Source organism: Aphis gossypii, chromosome 3 (genome assembly GCF_020184175.1).
Source record: "Aphis gossypii isolate Hap1 chromosome 3, ASM2018417v2, whole genome shotgun sequence".
NCBI classification, from domain to species: Eukaryota; Metazoa; Arthropoda; class Insecta; order Hemiptera; family Aphididae; genus Aphis; species Aphis gossypii.
In genome coordinates this window covers 33,390,275-33,403,266 of record NC_065532.1, presented here as the reverse complement: position 1 = coordinate 33,403,266, position 12,992 = coordinate 33,390,275, and the positions used below count along the sequence as shown (strand labels likewise).

General features: G+C 26.3%; 1 protein-coding gene and 1 long non-coding RNA gene across 2 annotated transcripts in view; one reads left to right on the top strand and one right to left on the bottom strand.

Moving 5' to 3' along the window:
- Positions 1–12,992, top strand: part of LOC114118990 (zwei Ig domain protein zig-8-like) — a 221,587-nt gene that overhangs the window by 190,849 nt on the left and 17,746 nt on the right. The window contains exon 6 of the mRNA XM_050202814.1: positions 6,584–6,794. Coding sequence (XP_050058771.1) covers positions 6,584–6,794 — 211 coding nt within the window. The remainder of the gene's footprint in view (positions 1–6,583; positions 6,795–12,992) is intronic.
- On the bottom strand, positions 3,116–3,509 carry LOC126550747 (uncharacterized). The gene is made up of 2 exons (XR_007604791.1): positions 3,435–3,509; positions 3,116–3,256 (listed from the first exon to the last, which is right to left on the bottom strand). It is a non-coding gene; the product is annotated as an uncharacterized LOC126550747 (long non-coding RNA).

Below are 12,992 nucleotides of genomic sequence, written 5' to 3'. Positions count from 1 at the left end.
TAATTCACACACACACACACGATTTTGATAACATTATAATAATTATTATGGTTAAGAATCCAATTTGACGCCATCAAAGAATACATAGGAAACGTGACGAATTCGATCAAACTTTACAGCGTCGCGTAATACGTATAATATTTTCTCGTCAGAATAAAAAAAAAATAAAAATCACGAAATCTGTACGGCGGTTTTTAACAAGTAGCTTTGGTGTGTACGACACCAAAGTCTTATGAAGTATTCAACGGGGCGACAGTAACGTTGTTTGAGTTGTTTGACGGTGACACCGAGCACGCGTAATTTTAACGTTTCCGGGTATATTCATAACTCATATTGCTACAGGTTATCGACAAAAGTGGCGTCGAAACTTCTCTGTGTCTCTGTCTCACCGTTCGCCCCTATTTCTTTGCGAGGGCAACCGCACACGCTCGTGATTTGATGTACACGTACGTAAATAGTTTATGAAAACAGAAGTATACACAATACGTGCAAACTATATATTTTCTTTTTTATTTTAAATGTTTGCTTGTAGTAAGAATTATAAACATTAATAGTATTGTACTGTAGAGTAAAGAAAAACGTACATAATTAATTGTAATTCATTTTTTATACATAAAAATACGCCATAATATACAAGAAAACTCAAGAATACTTTCAATTTCATAGAAAAATTATGATTTTTTTATGAAAAATTATATTCTCATCGATGTAATAATACGATTATGAGTTAACATTAATGTGATTATTGTTTATACAATAAATTTACTTACATTATTATTTTTAATCGTGATAATTAATAGGGCATTGTGTTTTAAATTGTCAACTTCTCAAAATTGACTTTAAGATTTTAAAAAATCTATAAGTTCAGTCACTCGCGTGATTTAGTTGATAAAATAAGGGTAAGAGTCAAACATCGTTAGTTGAAAATATACAAGGGGTTGAAATACTCAAAAAATAAAGCATGGAAGTTTTTGTAAAGTTTATGTAGGTTTTTTTTAAAAAAAAATAGTGTATTTGATGATTAAAAACTACTGTATAGTATAAAAATAAAATCTAAAAAATGCGTTGTACAGAATCTTCTACACATTCCAAGTTTTAAATAATACCCAATTAATTCGATACTTAACTACAAACTTTTTAAAATTATAAAAATAAATTAAATTTTATAATTTGATATCATTATATTAATTCTTATGATACCAATAATAGTAAATTTAAGCTATTTGTATGATGTTATAAAAACAAATTATTTATAATATTGATAACTGCCCCTTGTTCATGAGCTAATATAATAATAACTAAGGAAAGATTTTTTTTATATATATATATATATATATATTATGAGAGTGGGCTTAACTTAATACGAGATATAGATGGTAAAGCATGATGGTGCAGTCAACGAGGGGCGTAACGAATATCTTAATTAAAACCGTTGCAGGGCTAGTTAAAATTTAGGGCTGTAAAAATATAACAGTAGATTTATTGCTACGGCCTCCAACCACTGCTGTCTGAAGACTTTCCGTAAACTATGGTTTACACCGACAAGCGGTGGTTGTGGTGACGTATAATAAAAACACTCGCGGACTTAAACGCCTTGACGTTGAATCTAATTGTTTTGGCTTAGTTTAGAAGCATAAACGATTCTAATAATATAATTACTAATGTTATTTATATTATATTATATTATATTACTATGTTGTAAACTATTATTGTGTTTCGATGACGATGAATACACATAATGTTATACGAAAAGCAGACAAGGAAATTACAGGAGCACGTCGACTCATTCACTTTATTTTTGTTTTATATTTCCATTATTTTATATATTCTCCGAAGAAAAGAAATTGCTGTTGTTCTTTCGCTCTACCAGAAGTTGTCCCGTTGAAACCAGCAGAATAAAAGAAACCTCTTCTTTCCTTTTTTTTTCTTTCGCTAGTTCACAGAAAAATAAAATTTCAACACTTTAACACTACCGTGGCAATATGGTATGCTATATGCACTTTATGAAAAAGTCAGAAAATTATTATTATTGCTTTGAGTTTGCGTCAAACCGTCACAACTCACAATACGTTTAGGTACCGCATCGTACGTAAAATGATCGTCACCAGTCAGTGAAAATATGAAATATTGTGGACGACGACGACGAATCAGCTACGTGCGCTGAAGCCAACACACCGCATACAAATACATATTACAAACATATAGAAACTCAAAAAGCTTTGATTTTATCCATATTTGATAAAAATAAATGTTAACAGAAAAAATTGGTGATTAATTTTTAACACAATTTTCAAACACATATCGTCACAATCAATAAGTTTTACTGAAATAGTATTATTTATTGTTTTTACGGTTACCTATTTATAATTTATTAAGATAGAGAAAATTATTTGTATACTAGCTAATATATTAACATAATATGGCTAATACTAACATTGGGCGTGATTCAAAATGTTTTTGGTTTTCTGATTTCGTATACATATAGATGATATTTTTTAAAAAAAACTTTACATACCTATCTTGCTCAATGCTGCTCATGCAAATTTGTATAACCGTTTATATGTAGCTTTAAAAAAAATATATATTTCCCATGCACACATAAGTCATAAACAAAGTATAAATTTACAAGAACATAATAAATAAAAAAAAAAAATTACAACATATTATACTATTATAGAAATAATACAATTTTGTATAATTTGCGATCGAATTTTTATGTATAAAAATGTAATTACTAAAAAAATACATAATACATTATTGTTGTTATACTACGTTAAACATATAACGCAGTTTTGTAAAAGGAATTTAAAATATAAACATAAATTACTACTAAAAATGTAGATTTTTATTTTTTAAGGAATAATGTCAAATATATTTTTGAACCGAAATTTAGTTTTGCATAAGATGCATTATAGTATTATACTATTATACAATATAGTAATTTGATTTGGAAGTGAAACATAATTTTTGCCATAGAATAATTTCGAAAACCCATTTGATAAATGCTTTATATTATAATGCCCTATAATTTTCTGAGAAACTCGTTTGACACATTTCTTTGCCGTTTTTGAACTCAGAATTGTCCTCGAATAAGTGTGTCTATAAATGGAATAGTACTTGTGGTCGACGATGTAAGTTCGTGTTTGCACAACATAAAGTACATATTTTAATGGATTGTCTCAATTATATTCCTTGCATCGGTCCGTTGAGTACTGATGACGGCAATAGCACGACCAGTAGATGATTACAACAATATCTAATATTACATAGGGATTGTCAGTTTAAATATACATCAAAACGGTAATTCTAATTTTATATTTTTCTAAGGTATAATATGTATAAAATAAATAAAAATGTTAATTTGTTTTAAACATTTGAATCATGTGAAGCTAATTTGAAATAATTTTTAAAAAAAATAATAATATAATGATTACCAAATAAGATGCTCATATTATACTTAAATCCATTTATAAATATAAATTTTATATTTTTTTTTTTTAACTTGTAATTTTCAAAAAAATAACAAAAATAACAGTAACTGATTATTTAACGTATTTTTACATAGTTACAGTGGCGTTCTGAATGATTTGAACAGTTTGAAAAATCGAGCGTGAAAATCCTTTTTTTAGTGTAAGCAAATATAACTCTTTTATAATTTCAAAAATAATTTTTAAGAGGATAAGGATTTTTCTTATTCTACGTACTGAGAAGAGTGAATGTTTTATCAAAATCAAATATTGCACTTGTTTCATCGTCTTCAGTTGCAGCTAAATGACGGGAAAGACTTACATTTATTTAATCGACTTAGTTCAGTAGGAAATATATAGACATTATCTACAAGTAGCACTCATGTGATCGAGTTGTAGAGAAAATTACTCTTAATGAGAGATTCTTGTTTATTAGTTGTACATTTTAATAGGTTTAATAGTTTTTCCTTTTTCTTGTTCAAAACCAAAATTATTGATAAGGAATTATTTGTTGGTCAAAGTTATAGATATTGAAGCAGATGAAAATATACTTGTATGTATTTATATGCTCATATATAATTAGCTATGAACAAATTTCAAATATTTAAGTAATATATTATTATCAAATTATTAGAACAAAGAAAAACTATGTATATTTATACTGAAAAATATTACCGATTTAAAAATATTTTATACTATTTTAAAATATTATACTGAAATTCAAATGTTTCTTTGCAACATCATAATAAATAGGTTCATTTTTTTAGAATTTCGTAAATAAGTCAGAATATTTGATCACCATTTAGTGAAAATTGTTACTGGTATGTGTCCAAAATAAATTAACTTTTTCTGCACCAAATTGTATTAAGCCCTGTTGGTCTGAAATGGATAATTTTCTGACGAGATTTAATAAGTAGAAATTGTTTGTTTAATTTGTAGATTGAGTTTGACTATTGGGGGGTTATGTTCACACATATTGACATCTTCTTACTCAGTTTGCTGTTTTTAATCATCGATATTGATTACCTGTCCTATAGAACCTTAGCTGCGTTAATGCTGTGAACCTGTCGGTCTGTTATACTAGAAATATGTGGTTTTCCGTCAACATATTATAAATAGATTATGATGGAAAACCTTACTTGGTGTTATCTATTGAGAATGTATGCTTATACTTTACCTAAAAGGAGTTTATATGGACGTGATTTTATCGGGTTTCTGCCCGATCATCAGACTGTTTGGGCTACTTAGTTGTGATTATGTTTTATACTTCTAAAAGTGTTGGTATTCGATTCGTGTATTTTACTTTCTTTATTTTACAAATAAAATATAAATAGTTATTAAATATTGTAAATATTGTGGAATTAAGTAGAAATACAATAATAAGATAAATCAAGATTTTTGGTTTATAAAAAAAAACTCAACTCAACTTTATTGCCTTCTATTAAAAACTGAAATACTCTACTTTATTAAAAAATAATAAAATAAATATATTATATATACTGTGTTTATTCTACTTTAAATCAATAAGATAATAAATAAACAAAAACGAAAATGGTCTAATGGTTTTAAATCATCATAAATAAATGACATTCTATAGTTTTATAGAAATAAATGTTATTTAATTGTTAAATCAATCATTGACAAAGTAAGCCTGTATTTTAAATATTATTACTATTATATTGATGTATCATTAAATTATTATTTTTCTTTTACATAATTTGCATAAAATAGTTAAATTAAAATAAGTAAATACAATATAATAAAAATGTATGATTATAAAATAAAATGATTTCCATAGATAAATGATTACTTAATAATTTAATAAGAAAATAACCATATACGCAAATCATTAAGATTAAAAATACACAATAACCTTTAAACCAAATGTTTTTTATACATATATATTCAAGTGACCGAGCTGGAAAAGTTTTTTATAGATTTTTTTCTTTGAATACTTGTTGTTTTCAACTTTTTCTGAGGATTTCAAATTTACCTCTCTTCTTTCTTTTTCATTCTCAACAACTACAAACACATTAAACATACACGAGCACGTCGGCACATCTGCAGTTGTTCTTTCATGTTGAAACAACTTCTGAGGCTTCATTCCATTTCACACCTGCTCTGTTCAAAAATATTTCCAAATCGTTTGGTTCAAGTAGAAATGTTAAAATATACATAAAAGCTTTATTCGTATGTTTCAAGTTTAGTATTTTTTGAAATTATAGAGTTAATATTGTATTATTATTGCTGTTCTTTTTTCTTCTACGAAAATATCGATTTACTCTTTACATCTAATCAAATAAGAAACAAGTTTTGCATACACGTATTTCCATTGCTTCCAAGTTACTATAAATAGTTAAAGACAAATGTTCAGGTTCATTTTGTTAATACACATGCAGTATACACACTGCATAGATTTAAATACATTTTAATAGTTGTATGAATTACAAGTTTAAATATATATGTATATAATATATGATATATATTATAATATAGTATTACATTTTACTAACGAAACAGTTTTAAATTATCAAAGTATTATAAATCAGAATTAATGTAGAATTAAAACTAAGTATCACAAACTCGCAAGCATTTTATATTATAGGTTAAATATTACTAGCATGGATATATTATAAAATATTCTCCATTTATGAAATCCACGTATAATCCATAAGAAAATCTGTAATTTTTTTAACAGTTTTTAAGCACTAATAAAATAAACATTGATTGTATTATAATATACAATATACTTATTATTAGATTATATAATCCCAGTAAAAGTTTTACTTGGGTCAATGGATGAGTGGTTGTCCCCACTTCATTTTGTGTAAACATTTAACTATGTAGTTAGGTACTTTAATAGTAACCTTGCTTAGTAACCTATAATATTTGTAATCAAGGATAGAACATGATAAATAGTTTCAGATATGTTCAAATTTCAAGAAAAAAAAATGAATTAAAATATTTCATTCAGTTGTTTAAAAAAAAAACTTATCATGTTCTCTTTATCTGTTATTTTCTTCAAAAATAAGTTTTCATAATATCATAATTTTACAACGTATCTTATGGATCGCGAATGATTGTCTTCTATTTAAAATATACTAAACTTGTTTCAGGTATCGTGGATTCGGCATCGGGACATACATCTTCTCACGGCGGGAAGGTATACCTATACAAGTGACCAACGGTTTGAAGCCATTCATGAACCGCATTCAGAAAACTGGTCGTTAAGAATAAAATATCCACAAAAAAAAGATTCTGGTATATACGAATGTCAGATAAGTACAACACCACCCATAGGACATCCTGTATACTTAACCGTGTTAGGTAAGTCCATATTAAACCATTCTGTTGTAATATAAATTATAAAACGTATTTTAGTATAAATGTAGTGGTATATTTCATGATATCCTTTAAAATTGGCATACGAAAACATGACATCAATTATGGCTTCGTGTTAAATTAATAAAATACATTTTAAAAATCGAAAATCGAAAATCGTGAGTTGCCAAATACAAGCATTATTGTTTTTTTTTTCCAGAAGTATATTAAATTAACTAAATTTTGAGATATCATTTTGCTAAGCTATTTATATATTATGTTTTCAGTCCACTAATAATATTCAATTACTTACAATTTCGAATCCTAAATGAAGCGAGAAAAGTGAAAACTATTGATTTTTCAATAAACTGTGTGCACATTTTTATTTTTTGTATCTGTAAACACTTTTTGATAACAATGAAATATTGGTTAGTTGTTTTGTACCGTGTCAATTTCTACTGATTTTTAATTCAATTTACAATATTAATTTCAAATTAATTATTATAACCAATATTACTAATCAAATATTTAAAATAACATTAATCTGAAATCTGTTATCTCAGGTAATTAATTATAAAAAAAAATCTTTATAAGTATATTATAATACAAAAACATAACAATATTATGCTAGTTTCTTATAGCAAGTAATTAATGAAGTTGAATTTAAGATAAAGAAAAAATTCTACACAGAAAATGAAACGACTAAAAGTAATACCTCTTTGCTATCATAAAAATGAATAGCTTATATATATTTAATATAAATATTATTTTTTATTTTTTTAAATTGTTGCAAAGTCGTAATAATTACAATTTGTATACTATAAAAACTTTTATTATTAACTTACTTAAATTAACACTAAAAGTTCAATAGAAAACTCGTTTAAGAAGAAACATAACTGCTGAATTAACTATTCTAAATTAATAGCATTATAACTTTTGAATACGCGAAAAGTACTACGAATACGCACAATAAAACGTAATGCAATAATATATAATGTATTATTTAGCATGAATTACAAATTATTATACATACTATTTAATGCCGTTATGGTCTATTTATGGAAGCTGTTGTCGTGTATTTTATTTTATGTTGCAATAGTATAATATATTGTACTTTATTTTTGAATGCTATTTTAAGAACACTCCGCCGTACATAAATTAGCGTTAAGAAACAAATATCGATTAATCACTCTTTGAATTTATTAATGAAAACCATTAAATCTATGAGTTAGTAAATATATTGCCTTCAACATTTCGAATAAAATCGTGTTGATCGACTTGCACGTTATACCGATGAATATTAGACCTATGCTCGATATATATATTGACAATAATGTATTGTGACTTTTCGATCAATTCGTGGTTATATATGTATATATATATTTATATATATATATACCTTTTGTGATAGTATGGAGATCGGTTGAAGAAAACCCTATTGGACTGAATAGTAAACATTGTATAATACAGTTTATTCATCGATATTCGTTTTCTATCTACAAGTACTAACCTAGAAAATAAATGATGCGTTAATAATAGTGAATATAAGATATATATATTATTTAATATAAATATATATATTCAGCGTGGTTTATTTATGCTCGGCGTTCATTTGCTTAGTAAAATTGTGTGTTTACTTACCATAGCAAATAATATTTTGAATTTCTTATTTATAAGCGTTTTCATAAAAAAAAATAATTAAAAGTCATACAAGACATTGGTGGAGAAAATTGATGCTATACGTCTTGATTATGTCTGAATTTGTATAATATCCTTTACGAAAATACAATATTTACGTTACAGGAACATTATACAAACTTGTAAATACGTATATATATAGGTATAAGGGATAAAATATTTTTTAAAAAAAAAAAGGTTATTGTTTTCAATAATACATACTAGCAGATTATATTACAAATATGTGAAATATATTTTAATATAACCTATATATTAAAATTATATAGTTTTATAGCGGCCGATTCGTTCATTGTGTTTCGAAAAAATCTATAACATAATAGTCGTTAAAATGTCTCTACAAAAATAATATATACCCTCAGTGGTTTAACAAAATATTTTGCAACACAATAGAAATAACAAACGATTCTTGGCATTTAAATAAATTAAATCATTGCATCGATTCTAGATATTATTATGTACGTCGATATGAATAAGTATATATATAGTAACATGAAAACACATGCATGGATGGGGAAACAAGTTGAATGTAAATTAGGAGACCCCCGTTATCCGATTAAACAAACTGTGCGCGAGTCAGTATTATCGTATGGGGACACACGAGCGTGACTCGGATCCTCGGGAAACTTTTTTTTTTACGTTATATCTTTTTTTTTTTCACTAGATAAATTTGCATGTGACGATATAACCTGGTCTCGTGGGATGAAGTAAAAAATGCGACGCTGGAAAAAAGTTTTCTTTGGTTTAATGTAACCAATAAATCTGACGACAACCTATGGATGAGCGGGTCCTTTCAACGAAAAAAATGATCATTCACAATCATTCGTGAAATTCGTTTCGTTAAATAGCTTAAGCGATAATTAATTAATTTATACGAATAATATAATAATATATATATATAAAAAAAAAAATTCAACGTTATAGACAGAATTCAAGCTTCAGATAATAATTGTATTATATGAATGGGAAAATAGAAAATGTAAAATATAAAGACTTATATTAACATTATAAAAATTGAGAAATATATTCTATAAATGTATACTACCTATTGTTAAAGTTTATAGTATCTCATTAAGATCAATAAAAGTGAATTTAGCAAGTATTCCATTACATATTGTACGTCAGGACAGTAAATATTACTAAAAATGTGTAAAATATATGTAACAAAATATATACGAGTATATTACAATAATATGTTGAAACTTGTAGTTATTTTCAATTCAACTTTTGTTGACTTTTTTCATGAATGTGCTTTTTACCGGCATTATATACCATATAAATATACAATAAACAGACATATTCTAGTATAGTGAATGTTGGTACCAAGAAATAAAAAACTGATTTCAGAGGTACTTTAAAAGAAAATAATATTATAGGTACCTTCTATAAGCAACTCTCAGACAATTTCTGATGAAAAATGGATCCGGGATTTTCAGAACACCCTAAATAAGTTTATCAAACTCCGATTATATAATAACTATAGCAAAGTATCACACTTATAAGTTATATTGAAATTATATAGGTTTCTTTAAACACGCGATATTATACATATAACCGTTGAATATTATTTTTCACTAGTGCCGGGCTAGATTGACATCGATAGAAAAAAAAACAGTTTTTAGTATTATACGTATTCCTCCGTTCATTAAACACGTATAACGGTATATAACCTAATCCGAGAGCTTCCGAGTAATAATTTCAATTACATATTATAATAATTCATTAAACTGCAAAATAGGTGTATTTCCGAATCACGGTATTACCATACAATACAAATTGTGATGATAACACTGTTATTTTTCACGGCTTAATAAATATCGAATTCGACGTCTTGCGTAATCGGTTTTTGCGAAACGACTAAACCGAATATGTATCCTATCGATATTATAAAAACACATCGAACCGCTGCACTGTAAGCACTAATAATTTAATCGGTTTATTTCGATGCAATATTCCACTAATACCGTAATCGTGGATTTAATGTCACTAGAATAACTGTTTTTTTCGATACGGACACCCACACGCACACCCACATGTGCACATACATATTGTAATACCGATATCATTGATATATATTTTTAACCTGCCGGCGGCATTCGGCATTTTAGATTGTCGTGAACCAAAATAGGAAAACTCCTCCGGCGAACGGAAAAATGTGCGCATAGGTACTGACACGGGAAAACTCTTATCATACGACCATTTTTATAACACCATCTAATATTATAATATAAGACAATATATCGTATTAAATAATAATTTATAATATCAACTCATCTCGCTCGGTATTATATAGTATAATATTGATTACTGATTAGGGTAGTGTTGAAGCGCGCGAGACACGCACGCGAGCTTGGAAAAATAAAACGTAAAATTCAAGTACAATCGGTGTAAAATATAATATAATAATATACCGAATGAAATGAAACTGTTCATGGCAACGCGACAATGTCGACGCTGTCATAATACTATACCACTTTAGTGCTGTATACGACGTATATGGTGCGTTTCATTTTCACTGCTGTGATCGTGTCCTCTCTGTGAGGTCGTGTGTGTGTGTGTTATAATGAATACCTTGCTTTTCCCCGATTCGAACGTTAAAAGAAAATTGCTTCCTTGGTCTTCGTATTATTATATATATATATATATATATTATACGTATCGCGGCAAACGCAGCATTCCAAGTACAAGACAGGAACGGTGATAATAATATACATAATACATCCAAATCGTTTTACTTGAAATGATAATGTTTCGCCTTTTTTTTTTTTTTTACATAATATATACATGTACTTGAATAGTAATAGAAGTCTGTATACATACATATCATTGTGTGACATAAAAATAACGAATAAATAAAATCATCTCGTTCAGCAATAAACTATTATTTATTTCATTCCCGTAGACCTAGAGTTGTTACGGTGAGCTCGAAGTTTAATTTTTATTTAACGCATGATTTGCGAATCGTTTTTAACTGTATGGATTTGGAAAAAAAAAGTTTGACTTCCCCCGGGTGTAATAATTGATCCGAAGCAAAAAAAATAACTTAAAAAAAATGGAAAGTTTAAAAAAGTTTATATAATATAATATTATGAAACATGCGAGCACACATAACAGTACAAAATTCAACGATAACTGTCTTATAGTTTATAAGTACTGAATAATATTATGTACAATAAATCAGTACTGCGATAATGCAATATTGCAATAAACTAATATAAACATTTAAAATTTGATTTATTTTTTTCGTTCGAAATCTAATTTATATTAAAACACGTTTAAGTCAAATATGTGTAGACATGTGTTTAAATAATTTCACTGATAAATATTTTTTTATTCAGTTATTATGTTTACTTGATAAATAGTAAACTAATATCATAAAATTCATAATATGAATTTTTTTTATTACTTTAATTTCTGTATGAGTTAGTTTATTTATCTCACAATTTTAAAATAGTAATACCTTTGTGCTTCATAATAATTTGTTAAATATCTTGTTACGATTTATATACTGTTTCAAAGTGCAATTTTAATAGGCAGGAGGTATCAAATGTTATGTATATTAACTGTATAAACCAGTTATTGTTTTGAATTGTATACATGAGCGCATCATATCCCATTATGTCTATGCTGTATAGCCATATACTTTAGATAAATATATTATATAATAAGTGAGTTTTGTACTCAAATATTTAATGAAAGAATGACATTTTCAAAAACAGAAAACCATAACATACATAATACATATACGTTAATCCACGTACTTCAATAACATATTACCTACTTTATTTTAAATGTATATATTATTGTTTTCATGCTGTCAATAAACACTTAAAATATGTCTTCACTTTACTTACTACCTAAAATATTTTTCAAAAGCATTGTATTTATATAATTTTCATTATATATGTAATAAAATATTTAAAGTTTTGTTATTTTTCTTTGAAACAATGTTTTGTTTCACAATATGGATAAAATATCAAAATCATACATTTGAAAAGACTTTTTTTACAATACTATAACTTCTTCGAATTTGATAAATATTTAATAATCAAAACACCGTTTTTAGTTCTTGTAAGACGTTATTCAAGAGTAGATATAAAATAATAAAGCATTACTAAAAAGAAGAAAACAATTATTTCATAAAATAATAATTAGGTACATGCAATATTCTTAATGGGATATCCTATAAATTATAAAATATAGTATCTAGAAAAACTTTTAATGGGTTAAAAATTGGTCAGTAGGTTAATTTATTTTACGTTTTAATTAAGTATTGAATATATTATTATTTTACAGGAAAAAACAATTGAGAAAACAATCTAGAAAAAGATATCATTTAAATTACAAATTAAACTTAAAAGGAGTATCTTATTTATGTATTTATTATCTTTGACAAATGAACATTGGTAATCTTTTAAATGAGTAAAAAATAAGCAATGTAAAAACACTGAACAAGCATGGTAAGTGAATGATTTCAAAACGTTTTCCTTTATAATGCCTTACAAAAAA